At 35.0% G+C, this 22,149-nt stretch overlaps 1 protein-coding gene across 1 annotated transcript in view; it reads right to left on the bottom strand.

Moving 5' to 3' along the window:
* Positions 1-357: 357 nt before the first annotated feature.
* The window catches only part of LOC150081328 (CAAX prenyl protease 1 homolog), a 61,817-nt gene continuing 40,025 nt past the window's right edge, over positions 358-22,149 (bottom strand). Inside the window, exons 5-10 of the mRNA XM_090379188.1 lie at positions 21,382-21,534; positions 20,658-20,799; positions 13,004-13,155; positions 11,148-11,258; positions 3,738-3,881; positions 358-684 (exon numbers count right to left, since the gene is read on the bottom strand). Coding sequence (XP_090235314.1) covers positions 466-684; positions 3,738-3,881; positions 11,148-11,258; positions 13,004-13,155; positions 20,658-20,799; positions 21,382-21,534 — 921 coding nt within the window. The 3' untranslated portion in view covers positions 358-465. The remainder of the gene's footprint in view (positions 685-3,737; positions 3,882-11,147; positions 11,259-13,003; positions 13,156-20,657; positions 20,800-21,381; positions 21,535-22,149) is intronic.

The following is a 22,149-nucleotide window of genomic DNA, read 5'->3' as shown; positions in this document are numbered from 1 at the left end:
AGATCTTCAAAATAGTAAGCGGGTCTTAAAATCACATATTAATTCATTCACAGCTGAATTTACTGATATTTTTGCAAATCAGTATCTACAGCTTCATTTATATTTCTGCTACTACCCCATCCTGTACACAGTTGCATAACCAAATTTCCATAAATATGTTGTATCTAATACATCTGCTATTCGTATATTCTTAAATGCTTCTTTAAACTGATGTCTTTTCAGAGATTAATTAAATTGTTTTATTAAAATCTTCAGCTTACAAAGAAATTTTATTGCAACATTTACACATCCACTTGAAATTTTAGACCTACTAGTAATTATTACAACTTAACACATCATTAAAAAGAAGAAACTATTGTGCACACACACTGCAACCAAGGCACTGTATAAGAAGTTGCAACAAAAAAGTCTTTTGTGAAATAGGTAAATAAAGCTTTGTGAAAGCTTCTCTTTCGAAGCTGAATGTTAATCAATTTTGCCTAATGACCGAATTCTTTGTAAAAGAGGTGGGTGGGAATGATGCCATGCAGAATACAACCAGTCATATACTGGAAATCCTAAATTATCACTGTTTAGTTTAATTAATGCACTCCTTAAATCAGCTGCTCTGTTTAAACTTTTGGCAAAAGCATCTGCTTGGAATTCAAATCTTCGAGAAAGAACAGTCATCAAGAACGAGAGAACCTATAAAGTGACAATTGAGTAATCATCAGGATATCTCTTTTATTCAACTATGCTTTAGGTAGAAATTTAAAAACAAGAAATCATTTTACAATTTAAAAGCAATCTTAAATTAGAGAAACATCTTTGTATTCTGACCAAATCTTAACACCAATACATATTAAAATATGGGGCAGGAAAATAGTAGTTAAATATTATTAAGTTACTATTTAAAGATAATTAAGTATAAATTAATGATACCTTGGATGTTTTATCATTATATACACAAAAATCAAAGCATCTATTTAAGTTATTACTTTACACCATCTGCCTGATAATCGTAATACCAACTGCATTAGGCAAATGTATGCACTTTATAAAGATATCAGTAGTGGTGTAGTGTTGTAATTCAAATTATACATATATTGACCTGATAATTTAGCAAATAACATTCCTGAATAAAAAAGAATAAAAAGTTACTTTGAGTTAATATAATAATTTTTGATATTATTGTATTAAATTATTTACATTCAGAAAGTGGAACTGCACCCAATCCATGAACTACAAAACCAACCTGCATTGTGGGAAATTCACAGATACTTGCCAGTACCTGACCTGAGGCACCTCCCTAGCCAAGTGGGCAGGAGCAGCAGTGTGTAGCACACGTTTCTTGATTAGACAGGGGTTCGAGCCCGTGACCACCAAATATGGAGGATGCGGAAAGGTCAGGGAATGACCACCGCATATCTCCGAAGCAATATGGCCTTAGTTGCTAATGCTCCTAAAAATCAAACAAACAAACCTGACCTGATGCAAGACTCAGTAGTGACTACTAAAATTTTTTTAATTTTAGGATTTAAAATCCTAAAATGAAATTAAAAGATAAATGATAAACTTGCAACACACCACATACTTACCAAAACATAAACAAATCATGTGTTTATTCACCAACTGGTCTGATAAAACATTACTAGCCTTCCCTCTTCCCACCAGAAATTTACATCAAAATGTCCATTCACAACAGATTCAATTTTACCATATTTTTAAACTGCAATAGGCTGTAATATTATATATGATTTGTAAGACATCAATGCTGATAACACTTGAATTTGAAAGGACACAACTAAACACTTCACTGGATAGTTTTAAAATGCATTATTTTAACCTATCTTGAATAATTACAATATTCAAAAAATTTAGCACTTGCTTAACTTTATTAAAAGAAAGTAAATATAGAAAAAATTTAGTATAATATCATGTTTCAGTTGTTATGCCATAGCCTTTGACAAATGGGAAAAACAGCTGAAATCACTGGTGTATATAAAGGGAATGTTCAGACATTCTTCCCATTTGTTAAAGGCTATGGCATAACAGCTGAAACATTATGGTACTGTACTAAATTTTCTGTATTGTCCTTTACTTATACCTAGTGTTAAAAATTTTTTGAATATTGTAACTGTGCAAGATAGAATAAAATGGTGCATTTTAGTTACCACTGCATTTTTTTTAAAAACAAAACTGCACAATTTAGTTTCCTATCGAGTTTAAAGGCTCTGATGTTCTACGTGGCTTAAATGACAAACTGCATTATTAAAAATACAGTGGATTCCGGTTATTTGGGCCACCGGTTAATCGGGGCAGCCGTTTATTTGGGGCAAATCTTAAAAAACAAAAACCAATCGAGAAAATAGCCAGGGTTTACTTCGCTTAATTGGGACAAAATGCCGTTTAATCGGGGCAGGAGACCTCAGCACTGGAGATTACCCTACGATTGTCTCCGACCGTACCACGTAGTTCGGCCGGATTTCTGGAGGTCACAACCATAAAACAATAAAAACAATTAGCAGTCACCTGTTAATTGGGCTTTTCTGTTAGTGAAATCTATCATAAACGGACAGTAAACTCGATCTTATTGAATTTGCGGTAATACCGACAGCTGGAATTCTGTGGGTTATTATGGTAAAATGTGCTTACACTTCCATGAACTCTTCAATCAAATAAAAAAATTAATTTTCAGATCTCTTCATTCGTATTTTTAAAGCTTCGTAATTTGTTACTCCGTTCTCACTTGCGCGTGTTGTGTTACTTGCAATTTGTGTGTGCCGTGTTCTTTGTTATTGATTGCTTATCTTTTTACTGTTTTAAATTTTAACCCCCACCCACAAATGTCAGTGAACAGAAATGTCAACTAGTTTAGTTAGTATGTATTAATTCTTCCGATTATCACGTACGTACGTACATTCTTCCGATTTTCACGTATCATTTAATTTTTTAATTGGTAAGGTAATAAAGAGTAAATTTGTGCTTAATATATCTTTACTTTTATAGCCTGTGGATAATATTCCTCCTATTTTCCCTAATTAGAATCATCTGTTTAATAGAATTAAAATTCAATTCACAAACGTGATCGCAATGACCGGCGCTTACTACACATCGTATAGTGAACGGAACTTTACTGTGGTGAATTCGTCGTAACGTGATTTGATTGTACAGTGAACCAATTGTAAAGGGGGGGGTGCACATTGTATTTTTAACTATTTACGTCAAACTTCGGATAATTGGGGCAGCCGCTTAATCGGGCCAAAATGCACTAGTCCCGATGTGTCCCAAATAACCGGAATCGACTGTATTTCTTTCCTTTGTCACCCAGCATTGTTATTTATGATACGTGTTTTATAACAAAACATTATAATAATTCTATAATCAGCAGATTTCAAGAAAACCCAGGGGGAAAAAAAGAAAAAAAATTTTTTTTTTTTAGAATTTCCCCCCCCTGGGTTTATCTTAAAACTCATCAATCAGGAGACCTTGTTTATTTTTAAGTAGCTCATATGGAGGAAAAGGTTGCCAGTCCCTGTTTTAAAGTTATTTCTTTCAAATTAATACTAAGTAGTCTTGTCATATAATAATTTGTCACATCATGTCAAAAAGAAAGTTATGCATGGCATTACAAAAAATAACTTAAAAAAAAAAAAAAAAACCCCCTTTAGCGATAAACATTTCAGAGGATAAAAATCAAAAAAAAAAAAAAAAAAAAAACACTAAGTTATTAAATGTAATAGATTCAGCTCCCTTACCTCATTATATGGAGAAAACACAAACTGGAATATTATAAGAAGGCCTATGATGATTGGCTGTTGTCTATAAAATCCAAATGCAGAATACAGAGTCTTATTTTTAAATAAGCAGGCAAATACAGCAAAGCACAGGAACAGGTTTACCTAGAAGGAAAAAAAATTCAGGATTTCAAACTATCTTTAGAAGGCAACAGAAAGAATATTCCAATTTTTCTAAATTTCAATAGAAATTTCTATTGAAATATCTAAATTGCTATTAAAAACTAGATGGATATTTTGAAATTTTTAATACCAAATTTGAAAATTTTCCTTATCTGTCTGTATCATTATCATTATTAAGAAGAATTTTGCTCCTCTTTAATTTTTAAGTTGCCTTACCCTTGCATTATTATTATAATCTAAGGGTAAGACAACTTCAACGGCTACTTTTCTGGTAATCTTTGCAGTTGGTCCAGAGTATTCTTGTTGTTGTTATTTGATTTTTAGGAGCATTAGCAACTAAGGCTATATTGCTTCAGGGAATGCGGTGGTCATTCCCTGACCTCTCCGCATCCTTCGTATTTGGTGGTCACGGGCTCGAACCCCGGTCTAATCAAGAAACGTGCTACGCACTGCTGTTCTTGCCCACCTGGCTATGAAGGCGCCCTAGAGTATTCTGGAGTGATGTGGTTGTGAGAGTTTACTGCCCTTCCAACCTTCATGTTGCTTGACAATTCTGACATACTTTATACTGTATACTTTCTGTTAAAGTATAAAGTATACATTCTGTATACTTTTCATTAGTCACATAATTCTGGATACCAGCACTAAGGAATCTCACCTGTAACTCTGGTCCACTCTACAGATTTTTTGATTTATAACTACCCACTGTCTAATATCCTTCTGGCATACCCTGCTCCAACTTCTCCAGTATGATGAAGAACTGTCAAATGTTTTACAAAAGTTCAAGAACACAATGCCACGATTATTTCTTGCTGTTGTTGTTGTTTGGTTTTTAGGAGCATTAGCAACTAAGGCCATATTGCTCCAGGATATGCGGTGGTCATTCCTTAACCTTTCCGCATCGTCCGTATTTGGTGGTGACGGGCTCGAACCCCGGTCTAATCAAGAAGCGTGTGCTACGCACTGCTGCTCCTTCCCACCTGGTTACGGAGGCGCCGATTATTTCTTGCATCCAATTGCATGGTAATGACATCATAGTATTTATCAGGTTAGACAAACATGGTTCCCCCCTTAATAAATCCATGCTGTTATCAAAAGTGTTCACTTGTGTGTTCCATTCCTATGAAAATAATCTGGTAATGTCTCCTTGATCATAGATTCCATAATTTTCCTCACCACAGAAGTCAAATTCAAAGGTCTACAGCTGCCCATTTTCTCTTTAGTTCTATCCCCATGGATTGAGGACATGCTGGTGTTTCTCCCGTCTAGGAGATTGCCACTGGGTCCAATCATGGCCTCATGATTAATGGTTTAATGTAATCATTTGCCAGCTCCTTCAGCTCTATAACTTCTCTAACAATGCTTTAATACACTCATTTGTTCTTCTCACCCCCCCCCCCAAAATCGTAAAATGTTTCTTGTTGTATTTAAATTTCGCCCTAAAGAATAGTTGAATAAAGCATACCGTATTCCCCCATGTATAAGACGTACCTTTTTTCGAAAAATTTGGGGTCTAAAAACCAACGTCTTATACAGTGGTTGTAGATTTTTTTTTACTTGCATTTTCCGCTTTTTTGTGCTTGATGTTTTTGCGCTCATTGTTTCGCACTTGTTACCAGTATATTAGGTTATGTTTTGCCATGTTCTGCCCAGAAATGGCTCAGAAAAGATTTTCGTACAGTGCTGAATTCAAGTTAAAAGTGATCCAATCTGCAAAAGTACACGGAAATCGTGCTGCTGAACGTAAGTTTGGTCCTCCTCCAACTTAGAAAACAATCCGAGAGTGGCTACGGGAAGAAGAAGAAACCCTAATGAAAACGCCACAGCAGAAGGCCATGAGAGGCAAGTCAGCGAAATGACCTGATTTAGAGAGGGAATTGAAGATACGGATTGAATGGCAATTGGAATTCCTGTGTCCACAAAGATGGTTCAGCATGAGGCAAGAAGAATTGCTGATGAAAAAGAAGTTACTGATTTCAAAGGAGGACACAATTGGTGCTTCAGGTTCATGAAACGGAATGGACTAAGCATGCGTACATGCACCAGACTTGCCCAAAAGATGCCTGAAAGCTATGAGCAGAAGGTCCTTGAATTTCATCGTTTTGTCATTCAATGTCGGAAGACATCAGTTTGAGTGGGACAGATTGCAAATATGGACGAAGTCCCCCTTCAATTTGATGTCCCAAGTAACAGAACTGTTGATAAGAAGTGGGTGAAAATTGTAACTGTGAAGACAAGTGGACATGAAAAGAGTCATTATACAGTTGTTCTAGCTTGTTGTGCCGACAGAACCAAGCTGCCTCCTATGATAATTTTCAAATGCAAAACAATGCCAAAATAAGACATTCCTTGAGGAGTGATTGTCCACGTTCACGACAAAGGTTGGATGGATCAGGATGGGATGAAGATCTGGTTTGAGAAAGTTTGGAGCAGGAGACCAAGTGGGCTCTTACGCAAACCTGCCCTATTGGTGCTTGATCAGTTTAGGGCACACATAACAAAAAATACAAAGATTGCTGTAGAGCAAAAAACAAAACTTGCCATCATACCTGGAGGCTTGACATCCCAGCTCCAACCACTTGATGTCAGCATTAACAAACCCTTCAAAGCTGCCATGAGAGATGAATGGAACTAATGGATGAAGTCTTCTGGGGACAATTTGACACCAGCAAGAAGAGTGAAGAAACCAACTATAGGAGAAGTTTGTACCTGGGTGAAAAGATCCTGGGATAATATCAAGATTGAGATCGTTGTCAAGTCATTTAAGAAGTGTGGCATTTCAAATGCCATAGATGGGACTGAGGACGAGGAAATATATGAAGACAGTGATTCGTCATCAGACACAGATGAGGACAAGCTAATTTTTTTTTTTTTTTTTTTTTTTTTTTTTGATTTGGTAGTTGTTGGCGCATCGGCTTCTGTGGCCATATTGCACCTCCAAAGGTTTTTGCAGTACAGTGATCCAAGCCCGAGGCGGGAATCGAACCCGCGACCTTTGGGTTGCCGGGCAGGTACTTTACCCACTCGGCTAGCCCGGTCGGCGACAAGCTAATGGATGGGAGTTTTGACAGTGACGAGTTGTATGAATTTTATGATAAATAAAACTTGAGTTCAATAACTTTATGTAATACATTTTTTTTTCAAATTTCGGGCCCCAAAATTAAGGTGCGTCTTATACATGGGTTTGATTTTTTTTGATTTGGTAGTTGTTGGCGCATCGGCTTCTGTGGCCATATTGCACCTCCCAAGGTTTTTGCAGTACTTTGATCCAAGCCCGAGGCGGGAATCGAACCCGCGACCTTTGGGTTGCCGGGTAGGTACTTTACCCACTCGGCTAGCCCGGTCGGCCTTATACATGGGAAAATACAGTATATCCTAATGATTACTCAATTGTCACTTTATAGGTTCTCTCATTCTTGCTTCTCCAACAATCTCTTCTTGGTAATCAGTTATTTTACGGCCACTAGTTCTTCTATGAACGTATTTTTGGCTGCAAAGATCAATGCAAAATACTTGATCTGCTAATTACAGGCTGGCCTCGATTAACACGATTAATTCTTCCTGTGAGTGCATCGTGCAAAACGGAAACGCGTTAATCGAATATAATAATCAATAGGAAAAATTATAATTGGTCCTTGATCTTCTTGGAATGTTCATAAAGAATTTAAAAAATATCTTTTAAATAACTTTTTAACTATATACAATGTAAAAGATAATGAAAATAATTATGGAATTAAATGTTTATTGCATAAAACAGCGGTTCCCAAACTGTGCGGCGCAGAACGTTTTAAATTTGAGGGAAACACAGCGATACTAGACATCTGTTAGTTAGTTATTTGGTTTTTAGGAGCATTAGCAACTAAGGCCATATTGCTCCGGGATATGCGGTGGTCATTCCCTGACCTTTCCGCATCCTCCGTATTTGGTGGTGACAGGCTCGACCCCCGGTCTAATCAAGAAGCGTGTGCTATGCACTGCTGCTCCTTCCCACCTGGCTACGGAGGCGCCACACTAGACATCTGTTGGAGACTGCGCGAACTACTAGCTTGAGGTAGTTCACAGTTTCAACATTTCTTATTAAGTTGTTTGGACTTAACTACTAAACGGAACTGTTAGGTATTTCTTTTGGTCTGGGTGCGTCGTGAAAAAATTAGAGACACTAAGTGCACCGTGAACTGAGAAAGTTTGGGAACCTCTGACATAAAATAGATAATGAAGAAATGACTGTTGCAGAAATATTTATTAGTTATTTGGTTTTTAGGAACATTAGCAACTAAGGCCATATTGCTCCGAGATATGCGGTGGTCATTCCCTGACCTTTCCCCATCCTCCGTATTTGGTGGTGATGGGCTCGAACCCCGGTCTAATCAAGAAGCCTGTGCTATGCACTGCTGCTCCTTCCCACCTGGCTACGGAGGCACCTAGAAATATTTGAACAGTGTTGACTTTCTCTTTTCACCAATCAATTTCCGATAGCAGCAACAATCTTCTCTGGGCCCTGGCGAAATAAATATCACAGAGAACCTCAATTTTTGATTTGTTTTTCGTATCACTGAGAATGAAAAATACGAAATTTTTTTTTCATATCGCAGAGAACCTCAAACCTTTTGTTTGAGGTTCTCTGTGATATGAAAGATTTCATCTAGTTCTTTTACCATTATCTCCTTTGCGGTAACATTTCAAAAATTTCAATTTTTAAATGCAAATCTGCATTGACTTTATTGGCGGGAGACAAACAAGTAACACGTCTTCTTCCGATGGTTGATGGAACACACCGAGGTGGGCAGCAGGCAAAAGTTTATTGCCCGTCTGATGTGCGGTAAGCTTAACGTGCGATTCAAATCTTTTTCAACTATCGCATTAAAAAAAAAAAAAAAAAAATCACGTTAACTGAAAAGTGGTATAATTTTTTCAAATAGCGGTAACTGAAAGATGTGTTAAACCGAACTCGCGTTATCCGAGGCCTGGCTGTATTCACTTCAGTTGTGTTACTTATAGTTTTAGCATTTTCATCTTATTAGGCAGATGGGGTCAATCTGATTTACTCTTTTCTTTTATCTGCATATGAAAAGAACACTTTTTTCCTATTCTTATTTCACTTTACCAAGGACTTTCCATATTCGCATTTTGCCTATCCAACCTCTTCCGTAATTATGACACTCGTATTTGTTATATGAATCAATATCTCCTGAAAATATGTATTTATCCCATGTTTAATTCTTTTAAACATGGGATAAATACAAATCTAATCAAGTAATCAGCTCCACTGCCATCCATTTTTGGCACCTTCCTTATGCAGTATTTTCCTAGTTGTGTGGTTTCTGGATGTTTTTGAAGTTTTTAAAAATGAAAATTCTGTGAAAGTTCTGAAAAGCTTTTAGATATAAATTTCTTCACATTTTGATCTGATTGCCTACCATTAGAGTAAAACTGTCAAAAATCAAACTAGAATAAAAAAATAAATAAAATCTAAAAAAATAAAAACTAAAATAATTTTAAAAAAATCATAAAAAATAAACTTGTTACTATTTTGAAGTAATAATATCATCTACATCTATAATTTAATATCACTCAATTTGATTTCACAAACTTCTCTATCTGAATTGCGCAATGTCTTCAATTTTGGCTTTTGTAAATCAATTTCAGACAACCAAGGTTGGCCAGAGCAAGATCCTCCTGCAATTTTTAAAGGAATTTCTTTAAAAATCCGAGGAGGAGGATTATGTTGTCACATATTCTTCCTCTTGCTCAGAATAATTGCCTGAGAAGGCATAAATTCAAATTGAGGAAAGACAGTTGTAGGATAGATGTGCGGAAGTTTGCCTTTAGCCAGCAGGTGGTTGATTGCTAGTACAAACTTCCATCTCTCACTGTAGAAGTTGATAGCTTAAACAGATTCAAGGCAGAACTAGACAAACGTTTGGAGCGAGTGGATGGGTGAAATGAGAAGGGTGTGTGTGTGTGTTTTTTTTGGGCTGATGCTATATAAGCTTGCTTTCTTGCATTATGTGCCCTTGCTAATGCTAACTGTCTACTATTAGTTGGGAAACACAAATATGGCAGCACATACTGGACCTTCACAGAGGAAAAGGTTTGATTAATCATTTATGAAACACTGTGCACCCTCGTTGCACACACACGTTATCCTTTATTATATAAATTCTGTCTCACCCACCCAACATATAAAATTCTCAGGTTATTTCCAAAATTACCAAAAACACACACACTCATCAAAATGACTCATCAATCTCTATATCAGGGTGATACAAAGTCTCAGTTAATATTAAATCAACATCAGTAAACCAAACCAGTATTTAAAATTCATTTGGGAGGATTACAATAATGTAATTGCTATTTCTTTGCATTAACAAGGCCTGTTTAAATCATTCTGAAGGAGCTCAGCCTGACAAATCCATCTTAGGATTTTGCTCTGTAACTTGTAAAATTTGCAATTCTTGGATTGCAACATATTTTTGTAGGCTGAATGCAGCCTACAAAAGTATTTGTATTTTTGTAGGCCGCATTCATTTTTAGCCAAATTTAGGCCAAATATTTAGCTTATTTGCTAAAAATTTGATGCATCACTGGGATTAAGAAAAATAAAAAATTATTGTATAACCAAAGTTTTTGAAAAACTGCATTAACAAGGCCTGTTTAAATCATTCTGAAGGAGCTCAGCCTGACAAATCCATCTTAGGATTTTGCTCTGTAACTTGTAAAATTTGCAATTCTTGGATTGCAACATATTTTTGTAGGCTGAATGCAGCCTACAAAAGTATTTGTATTTTTGTAGGCCGCATTCATTTTTAGCCAAATTTAGGCCAAATATTTAGCTTATTTGCTAAAAATTTGATGCATCACTGGGATTAAGAAAAATAAAAAATTATTGTATAACCAAAGTTTTTGAAAAACTGCATTAACAAGGCCTGTTTAAATCATTCTGAAGGAGCTCAGCCTGACAAATCCATCTTAGGATTTTGCTCTGTAACTTGTAAAATTTGCAATTCTTGGATTGCAACATATTTTTGTAGGCTGAATGCAGCCTACAAAAGTATTTGTATTTTTGTAGGCCGCATTCATTTTTAGCCAAATTTAGGCCAAATATTTAGCTTATTTGCTAAAAATTTGATGCATCACTGGGATTAAGAAAAATAAAAAATTATTGTATAACCAAAGTTTTTGAAAAACTTTGTTTAATCATATAATAAAATTATTTTAAAAACTGTGATAAGTTAAAAAAATTATTACCTGTCCAATAATGAGGTTCTTTAACACATGATTTAATTTCCAATGTCCAAGTTCATGAGCTAACACTGCAACAACTTCATCATTGCTACATCCAGGTTTCTTTTTAACAATCTAAAATGTTATACAAATGTGCAATTAATAGAGTTGACATTTTATATAAAACTAAATACAAGGTAATTTGCCACCCTCCTTTCTGTATGTGTTGGTTGACAACACACACAGATTTTTCAGTATTCTAATAATGACCTGTGCAATGTATGTAGGGCATATATTGGGCATCTAAAAGATGCCCTATATTTCTAAGCATTTGATTCCCTACTAATAAAACTAAATCAACAGTTTAATGGGAAATGGATTTGACTGATTAGCTTTTCTTTTCTTTCTTTCTTTCTTTCTTTTTTCTAAATCTGACAGCTCTACATCCTGTCTAAAAATACACGCGTTTTAAGGTTGTCTTAGATTTGGTCAGTGAGGATTTTTTGGGATTGTAGGCTGGATAACAAAGGGGTTGGTTTAGCATACCATTTTGTTCCATAAGGGGATAATGAAGATGCATGGCATCTTTCTTGAAAAACAACTAAACTGCAGTATTTAACCTTAACAGGAAAATATTTTGCAAAAAATTATATTTAATTATGAATATCTATAAAAGAAAATACTTACTATTTAAATTTCTAGAAATGATCTTGAAGTGCTTGTAGCCATGTATTATCAAAACATTAGAGTGCATGCTCATATCTGACCAGCTTTGAAGCAGACCAATGCAGAGCTACAGTTCCATATTTTTATTCTAGGATGTCTAATTTTATTAGTAATTACTTTCAACATTTTTCTATGGGCTGCAAAAAATCCTGCCAAAAGCCAGACCTGCCCCATGGGCTGTACTTGGAGCACTTTTGATCAAATTTAAGTATTCAATATATTTAAGTGAGTTTTTCAGGGATAAACTCTTGGCCCACCTTATTTAATGTATTTTTAAATTATACTGTATCATGTATTGAAGATTTGGATACTGGCCAACTGACAAACATCAATGACCTTATGATTTGTACAGAAAGCACTTATGTATGAGATTGTTGGCTACTAGATTTAACTTGTTTCAGAATTATAGCCTGGTTAACAGAAAATTACCTTACAAGTAATTACCAAAAATGTTTTGTAATTAAACTCAGCAATAGACATAAGGGGAAGGTTATAATATGCAAATATAAAATTAATGAACAATTAATAGAGCAGTTTGTATTCCATTCCAAAAACCACGTGTTTTTGGGATGGAATATTTTCATCTGCCAGTGTAAGATTTAAAAGAAATGGAGGAAAGGAGAAAGAGATAAGTAAACCATAAATATGGGCAGATTGCATATGAGTTGTATCACGTGATCTCATACCTCTCCAACAATTCCTTACATTCAATGTACAACCATCCTTCCTTAATTTCAGTATTCTTTGCATATTCTCTGGCTTGTGCCACCTGTGAAAGAAAAATGATAAACATAAATTTACTCAAACCATTCTTTAAAGCCTTAAATACTTAATTTCCAATATTACACTTTAACTGCTACTTTTCAGACTGACTGAATAATTTATCTTATCTTGTTGAAGAAGCATAACCTGGTTAATCATTTCCCACCTTCCAAATTATCAGAAACTTGGATATCAGGTCTGTAATACCTTCAACAAGGTCATTAAAAAAATATAATGACCAACAAGGGACACAGTACTGAACCTTGAACTCCACTCAACATCCTGGTGCACACAGAGAAATAAATTTTTAGACATTTAATATTTATCACAAAGATACACTAGCTATTAAAGGAAAGAAGTTAAGAAATGTATTATATACATAAATAGTATACCTTTGTTTTTTCTTCATTATCACCTGACTCATTTTCTTCTTTTTCTTTATTAAGAGGAGAATAATCTTGAAGTAGGGTATCAAACAAAACTATTCTTTTGTTTTTAAAAAATCCATAAAAATAGGCATTACTATGAGCAGATCTTTTTGAACCTAGAACATAAAATAATTTGTAAAATAATTAAAAAATGGAAAACAATTCTTCATTCAAATGTTAAACATAGTGGCACGTATTTCAATTCTTTTTTTGTTTTTTATAATTATTTGAATCAAAATTTAAGTGACAAATTTACTGTAACTAGCTGAGGCCTGTGTAAAAAATTTCCTAAATTTTGAAGCAACAAGTAAAGATGGACACAAATTGAACTCAAAAGACTAATCGCCATAAGAAGGCACAACCTTTCAACAATATTCCATATGGGATTATACAAGCAAAAGAAAGAAAAAAAAAAAAAAAAAAAAAAAAAAGCAATTTTTTTTTACTTTTTAAATTTTTTAGCAACTTCTTTTTATGAAATTTTGATTTTAATTTTATTTTTAACAATAATCTTTCTCTAATGTTCAACACAAAGGTGGCATTTACGTACATTTCCAACTCACTCCAGGTGGCATATGTGCTATTCAGAAACTCATTAGAGTATGGAATAAGGTAATTATGAGAGGTTTCATTGGTCTCAATGGCTGGGTAAGTGTATTATCTATCCATAAAGTGTATCATCAATTCATAAGGGTAATTCTAAGAATGGTAACTAAAAATTGGTCAGCTTTAAGTGATAGAAAAAAAACATGAAGGTGAATTTAAGAATGTAATATAGGGTCATATAGTTAGAAACAGATTTCTTAAGCAGAATACAGTGCTGTTTTGTAAATGGAATATTTTGTTTAGCTAACTTGATAAACTAATATGTCAGAGTTATTGCAGGGTTAACTGATAATGTTTATTTGGATTATAGTGAGGCATTTGACTTTGTTTTACCAAGAAACTATTGTATAAGTCAGGACGTCCTGAGATCACAGGTCCTTAAATGGATTATGGAATGGCTACACAACACAAGGCAAAGGGTTGTAATTAATGGCAGCTATTAAGAATGGATTTTTACAATCTCAGAGCTTCTCAAAGCTAGGTCAGAAGCAGGGTCACTCAGGGATATAAGATGTAATGCCAAAATCTGCAGATTTCTCTACCATTTACAGTAATCACACAGCACTACTTCAGAACATGGATTGGCTTCAGGAAAGGTAAACTAGTGACAATAATGTTTTAATACTGCAAAATTCAAGGTACTGCATTTGGGAAATAACAAAAAAAAAAATTATACATCCAGAGGGTTTGAATTAAAAACAGTAAAAGAAAGGGTTCCCTGTGCAGTGCAGACATGCAGCGTAGAGAACCCATGATGTTTTTTGGTGATTTACTGAACTGGAATGGTGTAGTATCCAAGTATAGTAGACATGCAAAAAAAAAAATCAAACTTCTTTAATATGTCAGACTGCAAACAATGCACTACCTAGTGTGATTGGAAAAGGAATGCCATATGAGGAGAGACTTCAAATATATGGACAACAAAACTTAGTAACTAGATACTTCAATAGGAAATCTCTCTGAGGTTTATAAGGCTCTGAGAGAGCTTAACAATACTGGCAATATTGTTTTGTTGCTTAAGGGTTTTATGACACAAGGGCATCAAAGGCCAAGATGTGTCTTTCCAGGTTTCTTAATGTAACTCGTGCTTTATTAGATTTGTTTATTAAACTGGATTTGCTGAAGAAATTAAACAGTTTTCTAGATTTCAGAGCTACCTAATATTTGTTGAAGAGTAGGTGCATCATGATTATTACATAAACTCTGGAAGCATAAGTAATCTGGAATTTTTGAATCAAGGGCATAGCAAAAGAATTTGTTTTACTGAAAGCTAAACTTAGCACTGAGCATAGCGGGGGAAAAGTTCAGTAAACTAAGAAACGATAATGCACTAGCAATAGTCTGCAGTTATGTAACAATATTTTCATGCTGAATGGAATTTCTATATTTTATAACAATGCTTGGATAATTCTATTTTATTCACTGCATGCATCCTTAAACAGGAAAAGCGGTCATGCAGAAAAAAAAATAAGTTCTAGGTTTTTTACCCTTTTAAACTGTAATTATAAGTGAATCTATATATTATTTAATAACCATAAATAAATGAGTTACTCATCTGTGTGCACTACTGTGCATTTAATCTAGAGCAATGTTTCTTCACCTGTTGTCCTGGATCTCCAGAGGTATTGCAAATTCTTAATGAAATTTTATAGTGTGAAATCTAAAACTTACATTAGAATTGAAAAATTGCCAAACTGTTTAAATGCAAAGTAGTGCACAAATGAGTAACTCATTTATTTATGGTTATTAAATAATATATAGATTCCCTTGTAATTACAGTTTAAAAGGGTAAAAAACTTATTTAAAAATAAGTTTATTATTATAAGTTTATTAAAAATAAGCTTATTTATAAAAAACTAGAACTTATTTCTGTATGACAGCTTTTCCTTTTTAAGGAATGCATGCAGTGAATAAAATTGAATTTAAAATAAGTTTAACAATTTTTAATTCAAAGTTTGAATTTTAAATAAACTTTGGAGTCCACAGCTGGACAAAGGTTAAGAATCACTGGGCAAGGATATTAAATCAACACTTTATAGTAACATCTTACTATGCTAAATCTTCTTATTTAAACTTGACTTTATATTTCTATATGTTTAATATAATATTTACGTGTTAATTCATTGTTCAAATCTGTTTTCTATGATAAAAATGTTTTTTTTTTTTAGATCCATCAGGATCTAAAATTTGGGATTTGGGTCCTTGAGGTTGTCACAGACATTCTCTCAGATATGTCAGACAAGCTGTACTTGCTACCTGGGAGTCTAAAATGCTGATGGAACTGATATTCGGGTGACACTCAAGTCTAGTGGACCCAATTTCGGCGAAGTCCGGATGGTCTGTGACAGCCAAATCCTCTGCTTGCACCTTCATGATGGTGGGACTGTTAGTAATCCCGGGTATAACCTCCATGCACAAGTACATGGTGGGTGACCACCCAGGTGTGAACCAACGTAAGCAGGGGTCGAGGTGTGGCGCCCACACCACATGGAGGAACACCGCCCCTCTATGTTACCAGGCAGTACTGGGTGGTAGATGACTCTCATCAGCCGGTGAAATACCACCACTTTGCTTATTGGAGGCTTGAAGTGGTGGAACCCATGTTTAGTCTCTAGAGCTAAGTTCCGATCAACCCTTCCCTATCTCTTCCATCATGCAGTATGATTGGTGACTTTTGAGGTTATGATGAACGTTGTGGCGAGATCCAATATTCCTTACATTTTGAGGGTACAGCTCTAAAACAGTGTTCGCAGGCCGGCCGCTAGTTAGTACACCGGACTGAACCTATTGGTAACTCTCTAGGAAGCTTCCGGATCAGATAGTGTATAATCATGCTACCTCTACTCTGCCAGATAGTGACTGGAGGGAGTCCGAGTAGTGTGTATGCGGGGAGCATTGTCGAGGCCACGTTATGTCAAGGATCTGGGTATATTCTTACCACGTGTACGCCATATCCAAAAATTTCATTACTTCATACAGCATGTCCCACCCACTTTTTCTTACTATTGAATACACCATGTCAAATTAGTAGAGCAAGCTTATCTGCAAAAAGATCCGAACCTCCCAAGCACTTCCTAATTCATTTCACAAATACACGTGGGCTCAATTCTAATCTCAACGATGTCCATTTCCACTTGCAATCTGCCAAACCCCATGTACTTTTTCTGACAGAATCCCAGTTATCAGTTGATTCAAATACTGCTCATCTCAGATGCCCAAATTATTCGCTGTATGATTCCTTTCGCCTCAAAGGTGGTACTTGTGCATATGTCCATTCTGATATTCCCTGTCAGAGACTTGGCAATTTGGAATCTCCTCTCTTTGATCTTCTCTGGCTTAAAATCTCTCTACCTCATTGTGTCAAATTCATCTGTTGTCTCTACCGTTCTCCAAACTCCACTAATCACTTGGAGCTCTTTGACTTCCTCTCTTTGCAACTTGACTTTCCCCAGTCCAACTTTCCTAACAGTGAGGTAATTTTCCTTGGTGATTTTAATGTTCACAACTGCAGCTGGCTTCCGTTTTCTAGTCACACCGATCCAGCAGGTCGAGATGCTGAGGCATTTGCAATTACTAATGACCTAACACAGATTGTCCATTTACCTACAAGAATACCGGACAGTCCTAATCATACAGCCAATACGCTTGATCTTTTTCTCACAAACAACCCTTCTAAGTACACGGTCGAAGTGAGAGGTCCTTTAGGCACTTCAGATCACAACTTGGTGATTGTCTCTTCTCCAATGGAACCTTTATCTCATGGCTATTCCCAACCTCGTGTTGTTTGGCATTACATGAATGCAAAATGGGATGACCTGCGAGACTTCTTTTCCTCCTTTCCTTGGTCGGATTACTGTTTCAAAACTTCTGATGTCAACGTTTGCTCAGATCGTGTGAGTGAAATTATTCTTGCAGAAATGGAATCCTTTATCCCACACTCCCTTTAAAATTTCTTCCTTTATCTAAACCTTGGTTTTCCAATAAATGTGCTAAGGCTGTTCAAGAGAAGAATGTTGCATATCGTAATTGGCTTGTTTCTAATTCTTCAGTTTCATTTTCTGCCTACACCAAAGCTCGCAACAATTGTAAAGCAGTTATTAATCAGTCCAAACTACAGTTTGAACAGGCTAAGAGTAGAAAACTTGATTCTTGCCCTAATGGTAGGCGAGCATTCTGGTCTCTTGCCAAAGCTATTGGCCTTAACTTTTGCCCATCTCTGCTCCCACCTCTGTCCAAACCAGATGGTTCTGTTGTCACTTCAGCCAAGGATAAAGCTGACCTGCTAGCATTCCATTTTTCTTCCAGCTCATGTATTAATGATCTTGGTAAAACACCTCCCACCATTCCCAACATGCTCCATTCAATGCCTCCTGTGAGCTTCCGGCAAACGGATATCAGAAGGATTTTGATGAATCTTGATGCTAAGAAAGCTCCAGGTCCTGATGGTATTTCTCCACTTGTTCTCAAAACCTGTGCTCCTGAACTTACTCCTATTCTTTGGTGCCTTTTTTCACTTTCTTATTCCAAAGGTGTTTTTCCTTCTGTTTGGAAATTTGCTCATATCCAGCCAGTTCCTAAAAAGGGTGACAAATACCTCCCATCCAATTATCGTCCCATTGCAATTACTTCTACTCTTTCTAAAGTAATGGAGAAATCAATTAACTGCCAACTCTTAAACTACATAGAAACCTTCCGTCTGATCAACGACTGCCAGTATGGATTCCGACAGTGTCGATCCACTGGTGATATTCTGGCTTATGTTACTCATTTATGGACTAATTCAATGGAAAGGTTTGGTGAAACACAAGTAGTTGCTCTTGACATCTCAAAGGCTTTTGATCGTGTTTGGCATAAAGGTCTTCTAAACAAGCTTCCATCTTATGGTTTGCCAACTGTTTTTAGTAATTGGTTATCCAGTTTTCTCTCTGATCGCTCACTGAGGGTGATGGTAGATGGCTCTCTCTGTCTTCTAACTTCTCCATTAATGCCGGTGTCCCCCAAGGTTCAGTTCTTTCCCCCACTCTTTTCCTCTTGTATATCAATGACCTTCTTCCATTGACTGGAAATCCTATGCATAGTTTTGGTGATGATAGCACATTGCATTCTACTTTTCATTTTCAGAAACCTTGTCCTGCTCAAACAGCTTCAACTTCTCGAAAATCTGCTACCAATTCCTTAAATGCCGATCTTCAGGTAATTCTCCAGTGGGGCAAAGACAACTTAGTTGACTTCAACCCTTCTAAAACTCAGTCTTGTCTTATATCTCGCAAAAAGGATTCTTCTGCTCCTATGCTTATCTTTAGTGACACTCCGATTTCTAGGCAAAATGATATATCTCTTTTGGGGATTACCCTGACTTCAAATCTCTCTTGGCACAAGCACATTACAAATATTGCTTCCTCTGCATCTAAAAAACTTGGTTTTCTCTTTCACTCTCGGCGTTACTTTTCTTCCAAACAGCTGCTCACTCTGTATAAATCGCAAATCCGCCCTGCCACGGAATATTGTTCCCACATCTGGGGTGGTGCCCCCAAAACCTCTCTCAGGCTTCTTGATTCCATTCAGAAGAGGGCAGTTAGGTTAATTAATGATTCATCTCTAACAGAGTCTTTCCACTCGCTGTCTCATAGACGTACTGTTTCTGCTGCATGCCTCTTCTACAGATACTTCCATGGGCACTGTTCTTCTGAATTGGCTTCTATAATTCTGGCTCTCTCTTTCAAAACAGTTCAAACACGTGCTGCCACCAGCCAACATCCATTTACTGTCCAACTTCAAACCCACAGAACCAACTTTTCATCTTCCTCGATTATTCATTCAACTGCCGTTTTCTGGAACAACCTTCCTTCATACGTATTTCCTGAAAATTACAATCTACAGAAGTTCAAGTCCAATGTCAACAAATATCTTCTTTCGTCTTCTCAACCTCCAACCCAAGCACGGTACCAAGTACTATAGGTTCTAATACCTCTCATGTTTGGGGTTCACATAAAAAAAAAAAAAAAAAAAAGGAATGTAATTTCCCATTATAATATTGTGACTACTGGAAAAAAATCTTTATTATACTTTATTTATGCAAAAGTTAAATTAAAATTAAATTAAATAAAAAGTAAAATTTTAATAATATTTATATATTATAAAACATATAACAAAAGTGGTTTTATTATATTATATTATTTACTACATGTAAACAGTTTATTATACTATTTACATATTAATTTACTGTTAAAATCTGTATTCTATGATAAAAGTTCTTTTGATATCACATTACATATTGTGCCTACTGGAAAAAAAAGTGGTTCAAATAATGTACATTTTTCCAGGAACACATTACTTGCAACAGTCAAAGCAAGGGTTGATCAGCATTTTCTTCTATGGAATTAGGAGCTAAGATTTCCAGCAATGAAAGCTTAAAATCAACAGAAATTAGTTTATTTATAATGTTATTAATGTTTAAAAAAATTCCTGTTTTTGGGAATTCCTATAATACAGCAGGAACTATAATTTGTTTTTGGGAAACTGCAAACTTAAAAACCTTCAACCGACACAATATATCATAAAACGTTAAGGTGTAATCCAATTGTTCTCGACCAAGAAACCAATCTGTTGTTTTATTTCTCCTGAAATCTGGAAATGAAAGTGACTATCAATATTGTATTGAATAACAAAATTTACTCTAAAAACCCACTCAAAAGTTTTGAAGTAGCATTTGTTCTTAAGTGTAAGATAGTATGTATCCTTCAATTTATATTTAAACACAAATATTTTTCTTACATTCTTAAGGTATGCTTCTGCATCATTTGAACATATCATTATATTTTATATATTATAGAAAATTTAGGTATTGAATCTACTGAATGTATTTTTTCCAAAAATCATAATCCAATATAAAACTACTTTCTTTATAAAATGGCATATAATAAAATAATTAAAATTCAGTACATGTGAAAATCTATAAAATCAAAAATTTATTTTCTTCATCTATATGCCTAATTTGGTCATTATTACTTACCTTCAACTACATAAAGCTTCTTGAGTGGAAAATTAATGCTTGCTGCTAATTTTTCAATCAGAGTTCTAAGTTCTCCTTCAGCAAGTGGTGTGAACTTATCAAATAATGGTGCAATGTAGTCAGCATAAATTGTGATCAAAATCTATAAACAAAAAAGAACAGATTAATACAATCAAAAAATAACAAAATAGAAAGTCTAGAGAGCTCAAAAATGAAAAGCAAATGATAATTAGTAGAAAAGCGAAATTGTTCACAAATTTCTGCTTTCATTTCACTGTACCATAATAAAATAAGCAGATAAGCAGCAAAAGAGAAACTTTAAATTAGAATTTCTGAGAGATTTTCAGAGCTGGGAACAAAACCAATGTAAGCAGGATTTATATGTTTTACATTAAGAGGTGCTAATATTTGACCTTTTTTTTTTTTTTTTAATGGGATATAAAATTGCAGTAATTTTAAAATAAAACTAATGCTATTAGAAATATCATAAAATTTATTCACACAATATAAGATGTCTGGACTTTATACATAATGACTTCTCAAAATGAAGTATGCAAAAAAAAAAAAAAGAAAGATATATTTTAATAAATATGATTTTACATCAGTTGACCAACTAAAAATAGAACGAAAAGCAGAAAACATCTAAAAAGTTAGATGAATCTTTTATCACCTAGAAGGTTTATTAATTAACACAGAATGGCATACTAGGTAAAGAATAACTTACCAAAGAAACTATAACACAGAAGAGCCAAAGGTATACAAAAAAGTAATCTCCACCGAATTTCACTATCTGAACAATACAGGCTACAACTGGAAGAAGTATTGCTTGCATCACAACAAACTTTTTTATTCTGTCCTTAACAAAGAATCCTGGTGTCTATAAATATTTAAAAGACAATATTAATTAAAGAAAATTACCGAGACAAAAACTATTTCGTCTATAGTTTAAAACTACTATTCTTATGCAAATACTAAGGATTCCTAAGTCCTGAAAATTTCTTTATTACTACTTTTCATTTAATTTTTCCATTTGTGTGGTGTGTGTGTGTGTGTGTGTGGTCTACACATTTATATTTAAGACATATCAAAAGTATTGAGAACACTTTTGTTAAAAAGTATGAAAGTAGTAAGAAAAACAGTAAAGACTACTTATGTAAGCTCTAAAAGAAAGGGGATGAATCAGATTGGTCTACTTGATATTGATGGTTCGATTGTTGAGGATTCTGCTCAGATAGCTGACAAACTGAATGAGTTTGTCAGCTACCTGATTCACACATGAGGAGTTATTCAGGGAGGGGAATGCCAGAAGTTTATCAAACTCTGGCAGGGAGCTAAATGATTTTGTAATAACTGAGAGCATAGTGGAGGAGAAACTGCTGAAGTTAAACATAAGGAAGGCACCTGGGGGGGGGGGGGTATCTATCCAGTTATATTAAAGTAGGTAGCAAAGAAAGTAAGCAGGCCTTTAGCATGATTATGAGGGCATCCCTGA

The sequence above is a fragment of the Mastigoproctus giganteus genome, chromosome 8 (genome assembly GCF_048544385.1).
Source record: "Mastigoproctus giganteus isolate SK-2022 chromosome 8, ASM4854438v1, whole genome shotgun sequence".
NCBI lineage: Eukaryota > Metazoa > Arthropoda > Arachnida > Uropygi > Thelyphonidae > Mastigoproctus > Mastigoproctus giganteus.
This window is presented reverse-complemented; position numbering and strand designations above follow the sequence as displayed.